The sequence below is a fragment of the Crocuta crocuta genome, unplaced genomic scaffold (genome assembly GCF_008692635.1).
Source record: "Crocuta crocuta isolate KB4526 unplaced genomic scaffold, BGI_CrCroc_1.0 scaffold44, whole genome shotgun sequence".
Lineage (NCBI taxonomy): Eukaryota > Metazoa > Chordata > Mammalia > Carnivora > Hyaenidae > Crocuta > Crocuta crocuta.
Window position 1 is genome coordinate 1,461,367 of NW_027530179.1, and position 20,631 is coordinate 1,481,997.

Genomic DNA, 20,631 nt, shown 5'->3' on the forward strand with positions numbered 1-20,631 from the left:
CAACATAGAAAAACTCATGGAATGGAGAAAAAGAATAATAAATAACAATTTTATTTTATTTTTTAAATATATTAAATAGATCTAACATACATATAAATATGAAATGTAAATCTATTTAATATATATTAAATAATATATAATATATGATATGTTGTTTATTAATACTAATATAATATACAATATAAATTAATATATTAACATAGCATATTTCTGTATAAATAACGTATCAATATGTTAAATTATATGTTACTGTATATTTATATTTTGTTTTTAGAAAGCACTTTAAAGTCCTTTTCACGTCTGCTATCTCATTTTATCCAAAAACAGTCCTGTAAAATACATAGTATTATTTCAATTTTTACAACCAAGGACATTAAGTTTGGAAGATGAAGGAACATCCAAAGTCAGTTGACCTGCTGAGAAGAGTCAAGACTTGAGTTCTTATCTCCTGACACCAGACCCACCTGTCATTTTCCCTAAATCTCTCTTGCTGAATGCAGGCACTGTATCCTTATTTCTACTCCATCTTTTCTTCTACTTTATCAAATCTTCCAAGACCTTATAGTTCTGACTTGACAGTTAATGGATGTCAAAGTCCTCCAGCTCAGAGTGGCTTCACCCTTCTCAGAAAACACAGGCTCCAAAGAGGAAGGAGCACCCCCTGGGGCTTGGGGGCTGTGCACTCAAGGGTCCTTGGGGATATGAGAAGGCATACTGGAGCTTCTCTTTACATTTCTTTCTATGTTTCATAGCGTGCAAAATACATACTTTGTAAATTAATAATAAGCACATCTGGGGACATGTGCCCACTACTTTTTACTGATGTAAAAATTTGACTACTGGCATATACAACTTTATGTCAATTAATCAGGTGTGGTCCTGTGACATCGTTGAGTCTTTACCATTATAATTTTTTTTTTGTTTTTTTATTTTTTATTTATTTATTTTTTTTACAAATAGTTTATTGTCAAATTAGTTTCCACATAACACTCAGTGCTCATCCCCACAAATGCCCTCCTCCATGCCCATCCTTCCTCCCCCCCACATCCATCAGTCCTCAGTTTTTGTCAGCTTTCAAGAGTCTCTCATGGTTTGCCTCCTTCCCTCTCTCCCACTATTTTCCCCTTCTCCTCCCCCACGGTCCTCTGTTAACTTCCTCCTAACCCACCTATGTGTGCAAATATATGGTATTTACCCTTCTCTGTCTGACTTATTTCGCTCAGCATAACACCCTCAAGGTCCATCCATGTTGCTACACATGGCCAGATTTCATTGTTTCTCATTGCCATGTAGTATTCCATTACCATTATAATTTTAAATATAAGAGATTTTGATCTTGATAGAAAGTTCTAGGTCTCAGAGTTCTTTGCACGTCTCATAACACCTGGTAATCAGTAAGGAAAAATGTTGCTGTTGCTGTTTTGACAATAAATACTAGTTGTGGTAATTATAGTTAATAAAAAAAAAAAAAGCACAATCTTGGGGCACCTAGAAACTCGGTTAACCGACTGAGCCATGAGATCAGGTCATGATCTCGCAGTCTGTGAATGAGAGCCCCACATCAGGCTCTGTGATGACAGTTCAGAGCCTGGAGCCTGCTTCAGATTCTGTGTCTCCCTCTCTCTCTGCCCCTCCCCCGCTTATGCTCTGTCTCTCTCAAAAATAAATATTAAACAAGTTTTAAAAAAAACAATCATATGGTATGCAACTGTGTACCACCTTAAATGCCTTCTGTGTTTTTTCACTTGCAAAATCACATTTGTACCTCATCTAGCAGAAGAGACAGGAAAAGTATCATTATCTCTGCATTCCATTTAGGGGATCTGGGTTCCGGAGAGTGCAGGCCTCCCCAATGGCTCAAAGATAGTACATAAAGATAGAAAGATGGAAACACTAATGCCCTGCCCCTCTAAATAATGTTTGTTGGGTTGACGTGGTATCCTCATCACAAAATGAAAGGACCAGTGTGAAATGCCTCTTTCACAAACCCCAGAAGTAGCAGTAATTCTAGCTTACCAGCTGCTACCCGACCTTGGCCTGGTTAGCTGTGCTATTTGTGTCCAGGAAAATGAGGAAGAACATTGGTGTCTAGTTCTGAGCTATGGATGGGAACTGTGCCTCGCATGTAGCCTCCAAGCCTGTAAGCCAGAGAGACTTTCCCAAAGATGATAGTGTAAGACTTCATAAGTCTTCTTTCTGCTTCAGCTTGTTTGAGTGGGTTTCTGTAGAGATCATGGGCATGTTTAATCACTCTGAGTCTCAGTTTCCTCATCCATAAAATGGAATATAAAAATACCCAAGATTGTTTTAAGGATTAGAGGTAATGTATGTAAAATGCTTAGCTCTGTAAGAGTTTGCAAGATAGGTATTACTTCCATCATGAAGAAGAATGATGCCCTGTTCAAGTGTCTGCACAAGTGATTGAAGCCAAAGATGCTCTGTAAGGGGTCTTTCCAAATGAGGATTTCAGGGCCAAGTACTGTTAATACATGAAGAAGAGGACGAAGAGAAAGAGGAAGAAAAAGAGAAAGAGGAGAAGAAGAAGAGGAAGAAGGGGGAAGGAGGAGGGGGGAGGAGGAGGGGGAGGAAGAAGAGAAAGGAAGAGGAGGAGAAGAATTTACAATACCTTTGGATCCAGGATTGTTCCAAACACCAAGATGAAGAAGCCCTGAGAAAGAAGAGGAATGAAAAGCTATTTACAAAATGATGATGATGATGATGATAATAATAAATACTAGTGTTCATCAGTCCTTTTCTAGTTTAAAAAACTAAAATAAAAACAATTTATTAAATCTTTGACTCTGTTAGGGTCATAACACCTAGGTTCATACATATTCATTGAGCATCTTCCATGTGCCAGCCACTGTTCTAGACACTTGAGATACATCACCAACTCCAACAGGCCAAGGTCCTTGATTCATACAAGAAGATTACAGAAATTTCTTTTTAAGTAGGGTAAACTAAAAGCATTTTGAATTTATCAGGAGCTCACCAGAATGTATATCTCACCAGAACACAATAGTCTGAGCAAGATTCAGAGGAGATGTTAGGCCATGGACAAACTATAACGAAGGAAACTTCCACAGAAGAAAAGCAAGAGCAGCTGGGCTCAGTTTCTGTTAACACTCTCAACTTCCTTCCCCCACCCACAACCAAAGACAATTACAAAACATGCAAAGAAAAATCAAGTACACGGGTGCCTGGTTGGCTCAGTCAGTTAAGTATCCCATTCTTGACTTTGGCTCAGGTCATGACCTCCCAGCTTGTGAGTTCAAACCCTGCATCAGGCTCTGTGCTGACAATGCAGAGCCTGCATGGATTCTTTCTCTCCCACTCTCTCTACCCCTCCCCTGCTCACTCTCTCTCTCTCAAATAAATTAACTAAAGAAGATGTTTAAGGAAAAGTCAAGTACATGGTCACTCAGAAAACTAAGACACAGAACAGCCACAAAATACATAACATGTGTTCAGAAACAAATGCTCCAAATATGACGACATAGAGGGACTTACAGCCCTCATATCGCCTGCCATCCATTCAAAAAGAGACCCCATTAAAGTCAAAAGGAGTCTGTTTCTCTATAGTTACAGTCCATTTTAATTGGCTGAAAACCACCCTAGAATAAGGAAGGGAAGGTATTCATCCCATTTTCCAGACAAGTAGAAGGAAACTTAGAGATTCAACTTTCAACATGTCATAGATAGCAACATTCATTAGACAGTTTCTCCTGAAGGCGTGGTTACTCAGGTCCTGGCCCACCTGAGAGGAGAAGTGAGATAATGACCTCTGATGAGCAAGTCATCCCTCTGTTAAGCTGCCTCGATCTCATAATCGAAAGCATCATTTGTATCAAGGTGCTTGGAAAAAAATACAGCCAGGTCTGGTTTTGGTACTAGGAATACATTTTAGATCAGAATCTCTGAGAATTTTGCCTGGGAATTAAAATTTTTAAATATCTAGGAACTGGCAGTTTAGCCCATTTCTTACAAAAAAATGCACTCCTTTGGCTAAAGAACTAAGAGGATTTCTCTCCTTGTGAGATTTTCAATTTCTTGAGGCTAAACTAATTACATCCATATCTGCAACATTTAGCATAATGCTTGACACACAATAAGTACTCCATAAATGTTGTGTCTCTATTTGTGTGTGTGTGCCTGTATCTACATCTGTGTGTGTGTTTAACTGCTTTATTATGCAACCTGCATTTGTACAATTATAAATATGTAACAAGGACATATTTTGGTAGGATCACCTTTCATTGGTCCGAACTTGGGAAGAGTTACACAAAATATCATTCAGAAAATTTGGATAGATTATTAGTAAAGGTTTAGTATCTGATTAATAAAAATTCACTGGCAGTAGCTTCTTTGCCTTTCTCTTAGTAGATAAAGCTTAATTGGAGCAGATAAATGTTAAGGTGTTCTCCCAGCTTTTAAAATACATGCTTTAGTGCTATGGAAGGAAGGTTCATATCCTCTCTGTTTATATGTTAAATCCTATCATATAAATTTATATGTTAAATTCTAGGTGAAGGTATTTGGAGGCATGCATTTGGAAGGTAATTAGGTCACAAGGGCGGGCCCTCAGGAAATGGATTAGTGTGCTTACAAAAGAGACCCCAGAAAGCTCCCTTGCCCCTGCCTCTATGTGATGTTCTAGCAAGAAGATGGCTATCCATCTGTGAGGCAAGAAAGCAAGCTCTCTCCATGTGTATGTGCCTTGATCTTGGACTTCCCAGCCTCCGGAACCGTGAGAAATAAATTTCTGCTCTTTACAAGCCACCCAATATATGGTATTTTTGTTACAGCAGCCCAAGTCGACTGAGACATTTATTTTCTCCCACCAAAACAGCTATGAGGGGTCCCCACACCTTACCCAGCCTACAGTTACGGCTATGGAAGGAATATGGAAGGAACTGTATTTACAGTTGTATTCAGTAAATATAAGAGAGGATACCAACCAGAAGTTGTGGATTACAAGTGAGTAGTCAAGTCAGCAATTGGCTACATAATAATTACCTCCTGGTAAAGGGGGAGATTGAGCTTTAAAACCAATTGAGGTGCTCACATGGGGCTAAGACCAGTAAAGCCTCAAAAGGGTCTTTCTCTTACATCTTCTGGACCTCCCAGTGTGGTTAGGGGTCTCTCTCCTCTCACTTCTCCAACAGCCCCAGCTGCCTCTCATCTCGGTTCATCCTAAGATTCTGTTTGTCCTGCTTCCTTCTGCTCACTTGATTGTGTCTCCCTCCACAACAGAACTGTGCCTCTCCTTTCTCTCCTCCAACATTGAGCATCCTAAGGATGCCCCGGTCCACACGTCTGGTAAATAGCAATAACCAGCTCTCCTAATTTGAAGTACTTACCAGTCTCCATTGAAATACTCCCATCCTGGCTGATTTAAATCTAGCAAGGTGACATCACTGAACTGAACGTAGAGTTAGAAAGAGATGGGCACATCATTATCCAGTGTTTCCACCGTACAGATATAGATGCAAACAGCCTCACAAGCATACTAAAGTGTAGACAAAGATTTAGGAAGTAACGCGTTTGGAGGATCTACGGCCTTAAACAAAAACTGTTGTTTTGTTTAATTACAAGTTTATATATTTAATTTTTAATGATGTCCCCTTGAAAAATTCCTAAAAATAGAAGTCTTCTCTCTGGGCCAGTACAAACCAGCTCCAGCACACCAGTTCCTCATGCCTACCAGTGCCCAGTGTCTACCCTTCACCCACACCCTGCTCTCAGCTTCTCACCTCCATCAGTACCGGCATTTAGATGAGCTCCATCCCCCTTGCCAGGAATCAAGGCAGAAACTGAGTTGAAATTACAAGTTGATCCTATCATGACAGGCAAAGGAACTCATGGCACCAAAATACAAGTGCTCAGAGACTAGTCCAAACAAAAACCACAGTAAAGGTCCCCCCACCCTCACCCCGACTGGGTGACAAGGAAAGGGAAATGTTGAGAAGTAGATACATCAGCTCCTTAAGGGTTCCTGACAAATAGCCATGGGATATGCTGAACAGAAATTTAAGAACACTACGTTGTTCTCCCAGCCCTACCCATGACTAGCCACATGCACGTGGGTAAGAGCTATACAAAAAATGTGATACTATTCATATTTTCTATAGAAATGCATAAAAACAGAGATCCCAAAGACAAGGCACCATTACTATTATTAGCCTTGTTCTCCAAGGCATCAAAATATTTATTATAAAATGAAATCGTTGGGGTGCCTGGGTGGCTCAGTTGGTTAAGCATCCAACAGTGGCTTAGCTCATCATCTTACAGGTCGTGGGTTTGGGCCCTGCTTTGGGTTCTGTGCTGACAGCTCAGAGCCTGGAGCCTGCTTCAGATTCTGTGTCTCACTCTCTCTCTGCCCTCCCCTGCTCACACACTCTCTTTCTCTTTCTCTCTCTTTCTTTCTCTTAAAAGTAAGTAACATTAAAATTTTTTTAATGAAATCATTTATACATAAGTCTTAAAAGAGAAAAAGGAGAAAATATTTGACGAAAATCTCTATTATCCATTAGGTAAAACACCTATTTCCAAATAAGCATGCACTCAGAAGAAAGGGTTATTTTAAAAGTCTTTAGAAAGACAAAAGCTTTCTTATCAATTAGGTCCTATCTACACTTTTAACATTCAGTATAATAAATTTGGCTCATTAGTACACTGTGACAGAAAAAAAATGAAAAATAAAACAAATTACAGTCAAGTGGGGAATTATTGAATATGGGATACTATACTGTCATATTTCTATATGGCAACCTGATAAGATGCCACGATGTATTTTTAAGTGAAAAAGTAAGGTGCATAATAATGTATATTTTAACCCCTCTATTAGGTGAAAATACATTTGTATACAAACATAAAAAGTTTGGCAAGGATACCCATGAAACTGTGAACACTGCTTAATTCATAGAGACAAGAGAGGAGAAGAGAAACTATTTTTAATATCACTCTGTAGGAGTTGTCTCATTAAAAAAAGATGCCTTCCAATGGGAACCACAAATTCTAAATGGAAAGAAATGCACTCAATATGCACACTTTAACACCTCCTATTAGGTGCCTAGATTTGGGGGAAGTTGTGGTATTTAGTTTGTAAACAGTAGGAGTTCAGCCAGCTGTTGCACTATTCATGATCTTTAGGTCATTTTAGTACCTGATGCTTTCCCATCCACTGCTTTATTTCAGTATTTCAGATGGGCAGTATTATACCCATTTTATAAGTGAGAAAAATACGGCTCAGAAAAGTTAATCAAATATCTCAGAAGAATGGTATACATTAGTAAATGAGAGAGTCAAGATTTGAATCCAGGCCTTTCTGGGGGAAAAAAGAGTTTATTTCCTCACTTAATATCCTACTCCAAATCTATTGTCTTTTATAAAGAAATATGACTCTAAGGGTGTCTGAGTGGCTCAGTCAGTTGAGTATCTGACTCTTGGTTTTGCTCAGATCATGATCTCACGGTTCATGAGTTTGAGTCCCACATCAAGTGTTGCACTGAGTGCAGAGCCTTTTGGGATTTTCTTTCTTTCTCTCCCTCTCTCTGCCTCTCCCCTGCTCATGCTCTCTCTCTCTCAAAATAAATAAATAATTTTTTAAAAAGAAAGAAAGAAATATGACTTTCAAAAGCTCCTGATCACAAAACTTCTTCTGAATTCTCTTCCTTAGTACTTGGTCAGTAGTATCTAGACTTACCTGGAATGCATTGAGCACGGAGAAGATAGTGTGCAAGGCCAGGTTGCTGTCATCAATGACCGTGGCTAGTCCGATCCCCCAGGTCAGTCCCAGCAGTGGCGTGAGGATGGCAATATTCTTACTGATTCTCACAATGGCTCTCACCTCCTGGAACATGGAACTGCCAATGGCGGGTCGCTGGGTCTTGACAATCACCAGTGTGACTGTGACCAGGTTGACCACCACAATGGCCAGAGCTGGGACCACAAAGGCCAGGAGGGCCTTGGTCATGTCCCAGTTGAGCCAGCAGGCCTCGGGCCTCAGGTAGCCCTTGCCGGGCTCAGTGGCAGCAACTGTGATAGCAGCAATGACCAAGGGGCACCCATAGCCGACTGAAAAAAGAGCTGCCACCAAGACTGACTTGGGCAGTGTATGGAAGACAATCAGGATTCCGTAGAGGATAAGGAGTGCCTTGGCAAGCATCCAGAAAAATACAGAAAGGTAAAAGAAATGAACAAAAAATGTTGCTGCCACACATCCCTTGTGGTGTGTCACTGGACCGCTAAGAAAGGAAGCCACAATGAACCACACATCCGCCATCAGCAAGGTGGCCGCAACATTAGCAATGCATATATGGCGTAAGTACGAGATCTCTGTCTTTGTCACGTGGCTCCAGACCAAGGCCTCAATGGACAAGCAAAGGAGCAAGCTGCAAATGGAAATGCCCAGGCCTATGTATGTGATATAAGTCAGGATCGGGCTCTCCAAGATGCGGGGTGACATAAGGATGGAAAAAGAGGTAAACAACTTGCTTGGCCTACATTTGCAAACAGCTTGCTGGGAGTTTTCTTGAATTATTTGACAGGCATGCTGGTCCCATCTGCTCTCCAAGGAGTGCCAGCCAACACACTGTGTCCTCTTCTCCTCTGACTTGTTGATCTTCTCAAAAATCAGTGAGATTCTTTTAAGTTCCTTGGGCAAAATGACAGACAAAACAAGTCCATTCACAGTGACATTTTCCAAAAGACTGGCTTCTAAGATGGCCCCGAGGGTTGGAAATGCAATGCTGATGGCCTGAGAAGGAGTAGTCACCTTCCGAAGTTCATCTCTACCAATCAACACCTGTCCAGTGATCTCACTGCTGGTGTCATTAACTCTCATAGAAAAAGTGAAATTCTTCCCATCGTTGTCTGGGGAGATGGCAGTGCCCATTGTATGAATGAAGACATCAGATATGTCAATCGGATACTTCTTTATAAATAGCTTTCTTGCAAAAGAATTGACCGAGTGTAGTAGGACACAGCTGGTATTTCTGTCAGGGATGAAGGTCCAGTTTGAGATGCTTTTGCTGTTAAGAATGTGGTTGGCCATGATGCTATAACTCTGCCAAGGAAGAACCAGCGTTAGTACTAAGCTTCTCTGTGAATCTGCCGGACAGTCACGATCCACTTCTATCAAGTGTGGTCCTCCACCCAGCAGCATAGACATCCCCTAGGAATTTCTTAGAAATATGGGATCTCAGGGCCCACTCTAGACCTAATCAGTCAGAATCAGCATTGTAATGAGATTCCTGGGGTACACCACCCGAATTTGAGTTGAGGGATAGAGCAAGGAGGGAATTGCCCTCATGTCACACATGCAATGTCTCCCTGTGAGGCAGCCAGGCAGGTAGGCTTCTCCAGGCTCATGGACATCATCGGTCCCACTTCACACCGTGGTGAAGCCAGCAATGTGCTTACCCTGCTCAGAGAACCCATAATGCAATTAACATCTATTAAATCCAAGCTGTGTGCAGGACGCTGTGCAGGAACATAGCGAATTGACAAGTAACTCCAGAAGCTGAACCTACTTTTTGTCCTCAGCCTCAAAGATCAAAACTAAGGGGTGCTTGGGTGGCTGAGTCAGTTAAGCATCTGACTCTGGATTTTGATTCAGGTCATGATCTCACAGTTCATGAGATTCAGCCCCATGTCAGGCTCTATGCTGACAGCACGGAGCCTGCTTGGGATTCTAACTCTCCTTCTCCCTGCCCTTTCCCCACTCACACACACTCTCAATAAGTGATAGATGATAGATAGATAGATAGATAGATAGATACATAGATAGATACATAGATAGATAATAAATAGATAGATAAAAATTTTTTTAAAAAACCCGTTATTTAAAAGAAAAGAAATGAAATGAGTCCAATCCCATTCACACTTCGCAACACATATGCATGGCTCTTTTCTTTGCATTCAGTCATTTTCCATTTTAGTGATTTGATGTTCTGACTCACAAATAAAAGTAAAAGTCTCTCTGCAGGAACCAGAATGGTTCTTAGAAGTTTCCAATAGCCAAAATACACACTGGAAAAGCTTACTCTGACCCAGTACCCAGTAAGTGCTGCCTCTAAATGCCTACTGACGAAAAATGTTCACTTTTCCATTTCCTTTGTTCATTGTTCAGTGAATATTTATTGAGCATTTATTGAACGCTTATTGTTATGCTAGGCATTACAGATACTGACGTGAAAGAGATGGCCCTTGGATCCCAAAAAGCCCACTGAATACACCAATTAACCCGCATTCCTTTCCACCGAGGTATCATTCTACCAAATCAAAGCCACTCACCTGCATCTTTGCCACGTCGACACCTGTCAATGGCACCATGGATATGTTGTGTAAGAGCTGCACGATGACAGCAATGTTTCCCGGGATCCGGGGGGACTGCCGAATGTTCCTGATTACACAGGACAAATCCTTTGGACACTTTTCCATCAGCATGTCTGTGATGGTCTCAGACTTTCTGGCAAACTCATTTACTTCTGCATTTCCTCCTAACGTTTGGATCGAATATAAATTTGTCTAAGAAATGGCAAAAAGAAAGTTTTGACTATGTTACTTTTGTTTTGAAAATAAAAGTACCTTTATGAAAATTGAGGACAGCCTTATCACACAATTGTATATTACACGGTGCTTTTCAATTTTACATCTTCAAAGTCACATTTGCTATGGAATAATTTGCCCAATACCAAGGCACATGAACAGAAAAGGGAAGTCCCAGCTTCCCAGCTGTCTGCTCCTTAATCCCCTCCTTCCAGAAAGTAAATGTTATCTTTCGCATGCCTTCAGACCCTTCTGTGTCTATACATTGTATATATGGCCTATGCACATAGATACATTTCTAGTGCCATTTAAGCTTATTTTTACTATTCCTGAGGGGCAAAGCATGAGACACGAGCATATTTTAAAAATAAAAATTCTGAACTAGATTTGGATGATTCAACTGACACCGAGACCAAAGAATGACTAAAAACAATGACAAACAGTACCTCCTACAGACTCGGGCTCTGGGGCCCACACTTCAGTGCAGGAGTGACAAACATGGCCCCCGACTGGCTGCCTTTTTTTTTTTTTTGTAAAAAAAGTTTTATTGGGACCCAACCTGCTCATTCATTTAAGTATTGTCTATGGCTGCTTTCATGCTACAATGTCAGGGTTGAGTACTTGCAACAGAGGCCCCTTGACCCACAAGGACTAAAATATTAACTATCTGGCCCTTGACAGAAAAAAAAAATTGCCAGTCCTCACTCTGGAGGACCCCTTTCTGGCCTCCTCTAGTCCGCCCTTCACAGGACAAAAAGTCTGCGTGGGCCTAGAGGATATGCCTACTCAGAACTCATATGCCTGTACCTAGACACTCAAATCCCCTCCTCACCAGCCCCAAGTCCACTTCCAGGGCCTTGATGGGCCTTTTCCCCTAAGTCTATGCTATCAAGGATGGACCATGCCACTGTGGTGCCCACCACTAGGCCCTGTTTTCAGGGCTATGAACATGTGGCCTTGGCTTTCCACCACACTACAGGTGCAGGATGGAATCTGCGATGGGAGGCCAGCAGAATATCTTTTACTTAGCTGTCTGTAAGTTTGGTTATAGCGTCTAGATATTAAAACGTATGGTTTGCAGCTCTCTGTGTGTATCTTTGCATAGGTCCCTCAAATTAATGGTGGGCCTGATGATAGACACCCTGGAGAGGGCGGCCTTTTGAAGTCTGATCAGGGACTTCAGGTGAAGCACCCAATGGCACTACCCCCAGCCACATTCAAAACCACTGAATGGGGATGCTTCTAGGACTGAAGAGATGCTAAAACATTGACTCCTCGGAAGGATTCAGGAGCTGAACTTCAGAAAAAGTAAAGCCTCTACTAGAAGAAGAATAAAAAGGGGGTCACTGGGTGGCTCAGTTGGTTAAGCATCCAACTTCTGCTCAAGTCTGATCTCACCATTCATGAGTTTGAGCCCCACATTGGGCTCTGTGCTTACAGCTCAGAGCCTGGAGCCTGCTTCAGATTCTGTGTCTCCCTCTCTCTCTGCCCCTCCTCCACTCGCACTCTGTCTCTCTCTCTCTCAAAAATAAATAAACATTTAAACCAAATTAAAAAAAAAAGTAGAGGAGCAAATGAAACAAAAAGAGAAAAAAAGTATTTGTCTTGGTTTTATCAAAATTTGATTTTTAAAAATGTATAATTACTTAAGTGTATATGGAAATTGTTCATTTGTTTGATGATGAAGTCCTTCCTTTAGGTCAGCTTGCTTCTTATGCTTTACTGAGCACAGAAATCACCTGAGGATCTTGATAACATGAAAATTCAGATTCAACAGGTCTGAGATGGGGTCTGAATTCTGCATATCTAAACGGTCTCAAGGTTGCCCGTCTAGCTTCTGGTCAGCGAAGGCTACATTGAGTGTCACAGCTCCACATTAGAAAGCTAAAAGCTGGGGCGCCTGGGTGGCTCAGTCAGTTAAGCGTCCAACTTTGCCTCAGGTCATGACCTCACAGTTTGTGAATTCAAGTCCCGCATCGGGCTCTGCACTATCAGTGTAGAGCCTGCTTGGGATTCTCTCTCCCTCTCTCTCTGCCCCTTCCCCATGTGCACTCTCTCTATCTCAAAATAAATAAATAAATACACATATACATAAATAAATAAATAAAAATATTTTAAAAAGCTAAGAACAAAGATGGAGAAGTAAGCCATGATCCTTCTAGAAAGCTCTTCTGGCTCTGATCTGAGGATCAGTTTTCTTTGTGTCATGAAGCATGTGGGAGATCAGAGCGCAAACATTTAGATGTCCACAGTGAGAATATCCCTTTTTGTGCAGAGAGAGAGAAGATGAGCATGTGTTTATGGATTCGCGTATAAACGCACTTGCCTACCAACCCTGCCTTGTGCTCACCCTCTCTCTTACTGACCGTGCAATGCATTGCTAATTTGGATCTCCACTCTGTGTGTGAGAGAAAGGATATTACCTCAAAGATGTTGAAGGCATTAAGAGTCTGACAGGTTTCAGTGATCTTGCGCCATTTCTTTTGCCTGCAGGAAAACCCCACGTTTCCCTGAGTGTCTGGAGGGCAAGGTTGACTGCAGTGGGTGTTGTCCACACACGCGCCATCACATACACCTGGGGAAACAAAAGGTCTGAGTATCAGATGGAGAGGTTGGGGCTCTGGGCTGCATGGGTCAATCACCAAGATGTGAACACAGTGAGGACACATAAACCCTGCGGACATCAGGTGTGCTTTCTTTGCAAAGTGGAGGAAGATTGAAATAGATCAGTGATTGTCATATCATTTCAGTGATGAACACCTATTGCTTCCAACAAAACCTTATCCAGAACTCAAACATATAAAACAGATCAAAGTGGAACTATCCCAGTTGAAGCAAGAAACTGGAGCCTGTGTTCAGTCCGCTAGGTCTGTCATGCCCCACAGAAACCCCCTGGACACCTTCTAGAACCCCTCCAGCTTCCCAGAACATAGTATAGAAGATGGGAGAAGGCTCCCAGCTCCAGAACTTCATAATGAGTTTTGTTATCAATGAGTTCTCACAGACCTGTTAATAGCCGTTGTTCTGGTCTGAGTTGGCTCAATTGGAAGAGTTTATGGCAAAGAACTCTTGGGCCAGGAGGGAGAGAGGGTGCTTGAAGGAGAAGGGAGCAGGGGTCAAAGGTACAATATAATAGGGGAAAAATAAACAGTCCAAATGCAAGCCAACAAGGTCTCGCGTCTGCCATGCCATGAAGAGAGGGCTGAGCATGGCTCTCTAGTACAATAATAAAAACATAAAAACTTCCATTTGATGACTAAGCGCTGTCAACATACCATACGGCCTGGCAGACATCTTCTCCTTGCTTTTGTCCGCAACCTAGAAAGGGAAAATCAAAATTCACATGAAAATTAAGTATTGATATGCCACCCCAAGGATTCATGTTAGTCACAGCTAACAGCCACATCGGACTCAGCTCTGATGCCAAGATGCCTCCAAACGTTGACATCACAGCTCATGGCCCCATTTTCTCATCAGCCTGGATGGCTTTCTGTCCCACTGTTACTCAGCAGGAGCTCCCTGGCAAGAAGGATCAACATTCTATCCAGAAAATACACCAGGAGCAAAGGTGAACTCAGTGGAGACTAATGAAGGTTAGGCTGTGGAATCCCTTGTGTGTAAGGGGCCCCTCCATGCACTGAGAGAGGGTCTAGCAATGTGGTCACATGGTCATATATTTTCTTAAACTTTCAAAAGCAAAATAGCTTCACCACCATCTGTTCAGACCACTATTTTTTGCCACCCCACCTTTCCTCCCTTCACACTCTCCCTCATTTTGGATAGCCCTAGAGAGGCTGTAGCTATTTACAGAACCTGGAGAAGTAGAAGTTGAATTGGGGATACATCTAGTTTGAATTTAATAGCATGTATTTATGTAATCTGCAGTAATTAGCACATTACAAGGAGAACATAAGTGGTATTTACTCTAAGAGTATTTACAACTAGTTATAGAACAAGAAAATTCTAAGTATTCTGGACACTTTTCAGGTCATATGTGAAAGAAACTCATTAGATATTTTCCTAGGCTTGACAAAAGTCTTACATTTTTACATGGCGTTACTAATAATGAAATGAGAAGCTAAAAGATATTCTTATAAGCTAGCAGTAATAAAAACAAATTGAATCAGTAATGCTAGAGTGAAAACTGCATATTTTTTCTATTTTCTCTATAAAAAATATTATAAAATTATTGGCATGCAAGTATGCAGCCAAAAATGTAGAGACAAAAATGCGGGCAGTTCACTAATTAAAACTTTGTTATTTTATTCTTTCTCATTGCCAAGTAGTATTCCGTTTATATATAAACTGCATCTTTTTTTTTATGTTTTATTTATTTCTGAGATTGAGAGAGAGAGAGAGAGCATGAGCAGGGGAGGGTCAGAGAGAGAGGGAGACTCCAGGCTCTGAGCCAGCTGTCAGCACAGAGCCCGACGCGGGGCTCGAACCCACGAACCATGAGATCATGACTTGAGCCAAAATCAAAAGTCAGATGTTTAACCGACTGAGTCACCCAAGCACCCCTCTATTCTTTTTCTTTAACAAAACTCTCTTCAAATATTGTTTCTCCCTATCACGAGCATTTCCCAGCTCTCCTGATTAAAAACCCCTCTCTATCCCACCCATTCATATCAGACTGGACCCCTCACCGAGCAGCAGTATCACATTGTGGTCAAGGGGTATATATTCTTGGAACAGACAGCCTGGGTTCAAATCCCAACACCACTACTTGAGACCTTGAAAAAGTTCTTCTCTCTGGGTCTTAGTTTCCTCACCCATAAAGTAGGGTAAGAATGATACTATTACAATTGTGTGATACCTCAGAGCACTCTAATGAAGACTAAATGAGATCATCTATGGAAAACACTTAGAATGGGGCCTGGAATATTGTAAGTGGTATTTAAGATTTAGCTCCTATTATTATTCTCTGAATATGAACTTGCTGAATATTTATTACATACAAAGCTCAAGTTTGTCCCTTCCAAGAAGTCTTTCCAGTTTTAAATGATATATCCTTCCCTCTCTGTCTCCTGTAGGATTTGTTATCTACACCACTATACCACTCATTCAATGCTTCACATATACTCACCTTCCTGCTTTTTACTATCTAACCATTCTTATATATACATATTATCTCCTCAGTTTAATTGTATGTTCCTTAAGAGTATGGATTTTGTATTGTGTTTTTTATACCCCCCTAAGATGCTAGTTCTGTGTCTCATACATATGTGTGTATATACTTGTCTTGTATGTATATACTGACATACATATGCATGTGTGTGTAGGGAGAGAGAGGGAGAAAGACTGAAACTTCCAGTCTTTGTACCAGAAGTTTGCTCTCTAGTGGCTAAGAAGAGCCACGGTCCAATTCTCCAACTTGCATTCCAAGATCTAAACCACTAGGGAAGGAACTAGAAATTCAGTGACTCAGCTGTGTGACTAACATGTAGAATTCATGTCCCTTTCTCCTTCCCAATATTGTTTCTCTCTGTGTTATCAAGAAACAAGCCCAAATCTTCCAATTTCCCTACCAAACAAGAATTTATGGAGAATCTGAATTGAGCATCTAGGGTCTGTCTAAGGTGAGAAGGCATGTATCACTGACAACTCATGAAATACAACATCCTCCAAAGCGCTGAGGTGAAATGATTTCTCATTTCACAGTCTCCAGATTCAAGCTTTATTTTATACCTGGAAGACTTAAAGGCTTTTGACCCAACAAGAGTAATAAAATGGCATTTTTTGAGTTTTGAAGGACCTTCTTATTTTATAAATAAGGAAAGCACATCCTTGATAGACAAGGTGACTTATGCAAAACTATGCAGGGGGCTCTTCTTAGAGCTGGAACTAGAACCCAGCTCTTCTCAATCCAATAATACTGTTCTTTCCACCAAGTCGGCCCATACACACGCAGAGAAGGCAGAGGAGGATAGAGGGTGTAGGGAGGAGACGCCATAAACTCATCCTGAGAGCGCCATGGTCTCTAATAGACCACAATAAAGCACTTAAAAGTGAAACTCCAGGGGTGCTTGGCTGACTTGGTCAGTGGAGTGAGTGTTGATCCTGAGGTTGTAAGTCTGAGCCTCATGTTGGGTGTAGAAATTACTTAATAAGGTCTTTTTTTTTTTAATTGTTTTATTTATTTCTAGGAGAGAGAGAGAGAGACAGCATGAGCAGGGAGGGTCAGAGAGAGAGGGAGTCACAGACTGAAACAGGCTCCAGGCTCTGAGCTGGCAGTCAGCACAGAGCCTGACGTGGGGCCTGAACCCACGAACCGTGAGATCATGACCTAAGCGAAAGTCGGACGCTTAACCGACTAAGCCACCCAGGCGCCCCAGGTCTTTTTTTTTTAAGGTGAACGACTCTGGATAATACTTGGCTCAATAAACAGACTACAGTGAAGTTACTTTATATTGATCAAATGTGTGGGCAGAAGACCATGGCGTGCTATTTACAAGGAACTCTAGAAACTCTGTCTTCTTAAGTGAAAGATCTTAGTTTACTTCTTCCCAGTTAATCTGCCAAGGCATATCCATATAAGACTCCTCCTGGTGATTTCATTTCCAGGGTGGCATCCAACATAAGCCACTTGCATTTCAGATGACTACAATCTTCAGGAGCTCCTGGGTGGCTCAGTTGGTTGAGTGTCCAGCTCTTGATTTCAGCTCAGGTCATGATCCCAGAGTCGTGGGATCGAGCCCCATGTCAGGTTCCTCTCTCTCTCTCTCTCTTTCTTTCTCTCTCAATCCCTCTGCCCCTCTCCCCAACTAGTGCTCTCTCTCTCTCTCTCTCTCTCATACAATAAAAGCTGACAATCATCAGTGTAATAAGATTCTTTGAAAATGACTCCTTGAAAACCTGTGATCTGCTAAACCTGAAAAGCTGACTGAGTGAGGAAACAGGTCAGGAGAGGGGTAGCACTCAGAAACGCAGCATCCAGCAACTTGTAAATTGGGAAGAAAAGATTGGAATGTTTGTAAGGTCATCCCCAATAACCAAGAAAACAAAGTCAACCTCCCAGGCTGTGCCTACTCTCTAAGTCCTGTCTTGTGGGAAAATATGGATGAGGAAATGAAGGGAAAGAGAACCAAGCTGTGGGGTTAGGATGCTTTCTGGAAGAGGTCTTTCAGAAAGAGTCTTTAGCCTCTCCCACAAGCCAGGTACCAGTTCTGTGCTGGGGAAAAAGGAAATCATGGAGAAAATTCCCAGCCAGTAGCATGCCACTTAGAAGGTAAAGTAAATATCGTTTGGAAACTCCTAGAAAGAATTTCCAAAGTATTCTTTCCTAAGGAGGATTTCGCCAAGAAGGCACATATTAAAATGGAAAGAACATGAAATGGAATCTGAAGAAACAGGGGCTGTGGCCTTGGTCATGTGGCTGGGTAGGTATGTAACCTCAAGAAAATCATATTCCACACCTTGGGCTTCAGTTTCCCTATCTGAATGTTAAGAGATGGAGCTCCTGTCCAGAACCTGTAGTCCAATAATAATACACTGTTCCTAAGAAGGTCAAAGTAGGCTTATGTCCTTCCCTCCATCTCTCTCTCTCTCTCTCAAGCTCTCAATGATTCTCCACACATTATTTGAAGTAAGTAACTGTTAAGGACATTAAAATGACTTATGGTATGAGGGAAAATATTCTAGAGAGAGTCACAGGACTCATTGCCTCACAATGAAGTACATTGCTACAAACACCCCGGTTAAACCTTGATTAACCATTGGCTATCAGAGTTCCTCATCACTCCTCCCAGCCCATCCACTGCGTTCGCTTTCAGGATTCTCATTCTGGGTGGGACAATGCTTCACTGAGCCAGATCATTCCTAGGGCCTCCCACTAAATGCCATTAAGTATCTCCCAGTCATTGTGACATCCCTCACCACCCCCACATTTTCAAGTGGGCCTCTACGGAAGTAGCGCTGCCCAGTTATGAGCAATGAAAGTCTTCACCATCAAATGATATGAAAAAAATAAGAGTTTATCACCCTTAAATCATTTGAGCCTCATTGTATCTCGAGGGGAAAGTAGTTTGCACATCAAAAGGAAAAGAGTTCGAGACTATTAGCTGAAACAGGTTTTGGTTACCTATAGCTATAATTTCTTCCGGCTGGACCACTAGCTCCTCCCTACACTTGAGCCCAGATGACTACAAGCCACTTGAAAGATGGGTCTTCATTTCCATTTGCTCTCTCACCACCAGTTCCATCTCCCACCGCCCTTTGCTTACCTGGGATAATGTCCTGCAAGACTCTGTGCGCCAAAGCAACACTAAGCAGTATAGCAAAAGCATGGGAGTCGCCATCTTGCACACCGCTGCCTTTCTTGTTTCTATAAAAATAAATGAAAAAGCACAGTGTCTCCAATCTGAAGCTTTCGAAGTCTCTCGCTGCCATCAGCCTAAAAGTCTGGGTTCTGTCCTTGGTGCTGTCAGCTCGGACTCCTCTGTCCCCAGGGTGGTGTCCCTGTGGCCTCCCATGGACCTCACGAGGAGGCTGCAGGTGTGAACGGCTGGAGCCAGGAAGCACATGACACCCAACGTAGGAATCCTTCCAAGGGAAGCTGCCTGTTGGGGTGTAATGAATAATAGCCCGCGTTCAGGGATCCAGAAGGATGGTTCACTCCCTGGGTTAGGCAGGCCTGAGAAACATGTGGGTGGCTGTGGTGAAAGCCGGGTTGGGGTGCCTCTGTGCAGACTCAGTCCACAAATACCTTTTGAAGGAGAGAAAGCACCAGGCTTGACCTATTATCTCACTCCCATCTGACTCTGGAGTCGGATTTTTGTCAGTAGGGAGCAAACTTCCAAACTGATCTTAGACAAGTCCTGCTATTGTTATTTCTGCCAAAACCGATCTCAAAACTAAAATGATTCCTTGGCACCTAGCATAGCTCTAAAAACATGGTGATGCCCACAATAGACCCATTAAGGAGAGAGGAAAGAAGAGAGGGAGGTGAGGTAGGCGGGAAACGCTGTTGATTTACCTCAGATCTGTGCTCTATGGACGACTCGGATGAGTTGAACTTTTTAATAGTAAATTGTCATAATTTTAATATTATTTTCCTGTTGGGTGAAATCCTCTTTGAAATGTATTTGATCTTTCTTTCATTTTAGACGGCAGGGTTCAGAAGACTTGGATGTCATCAAGAAAGGCCAGGAGCTTTTGCAAAGGTTGATATTTGCTGTTTGACCATTTCTGGCCAGAAAGGAATAACTTTTATCCTATTCGTGCATAATTCTGCAGCAAACAGTGCCATTACCTTAAAGACTAGGCAAAATGTCTTTTTAACTATATTTCCTGTGTTGAAATACTTACTTAACTGAAATTCCACTGAAATCCAAAGGTTATTTAAAATATTGTAAAATATTTACAGGAGCACCTGGGTGGCTCAGTCAGTTAAGCGTCTGACTTTGGCTCAGGTCAAGATCTCACGGTTCGTGGGTTTGAGCCCCATATCTGGCTCTGTGCTGACAGCCAGCTCAGAGCCTGGAGGCTGCTTCAGATTCTGTATCTCCCTCTCTCTTTGACCCTCCCCAATCATGCTGTCTCTCTCTCTCTCTCGTTCTCTCTCTCTCAGAAATAAATAAAACATTTAAAAAAATTTTTTTNTAACGACCAACCTCTTTCTACTTATGTGCAGTCTCTTTATTTTACTAGAAATGGAATCATGGCCTCTTGAAAAGAAGAAAAGTCACCATTCTGCTTTTAGCTGTATTGATATATTGCATTTCTATATATATTTTTATTGTATTATAAAAAATTTTACATAATGGAGTAACTGGGTGGCTCAGTTGGCTAAGCGTCCAACTCTTGATTTTGGCTCAGGTCATGATCTCATGGTTCGTGAGGTTGAGCCCCAAGTCGGGCTCTGAGCTGACAGTGTGGACCCCACTTGGGATTCTCTGTCTCCCTCTCTCTCTACCTCTCTCCTGCTCGCTCTCTATTTCTCTCTCTCTCTCTCAAAAATAAATAAATAGTTTTAAAAATTCACATAATAAACAATGCTGTGATGTAAAAAAAAGAAAAAAAGAAAAATAGGCTTTCAGCTGAAGGTCCCTAGCTCTTTAAGCACAAGAATTAAGCTGTTAC

At 41.7% G+C, this 20,631-nt stretch overlaps 1 protein-coding gene across 1 annotated transcript in view; it reads right to left on the reverse strand.

Moving 5' to 3' along the window:
• LOC144232109 (adhesion G-protein coupled receptor F2-like) overlaps positions 1-18,836 on the reverse strand; it is a 30,045-nt gene extending 11,209 nt beyond the window's left edge. Inside the window, exons 1-6 of the mRNA XM_077764811.1 lie at positions 18,774-18,836; positions 13,827-13,869; positions 12,975-13,126; positions 10,297-10,530; positions 7,706-9,067; positions 2,627-2,668 (exon numbers count right to left, since the gene is read on the reverse strand). Coding sequence (XP_077620937.1) covers positions 2,627-2,668; positions 7,706-9,067; positions 10,297-10,530; positions 12,975-13,126; positions 13,827-13,869; positions 18,774-18,836 — 1,896 coding nt within the window. The remainder of the gene's footprint in view (positions 1-2,626; positions 2,669-7,705; positions 9,068-10,296; positions 10,531-12,974; positions 13,127-13,826; positions 13,870-18,773) is intronic.
• Between the last annotated feature and the right edge of the window lie 1,795 nt (positions 18,837-20,631).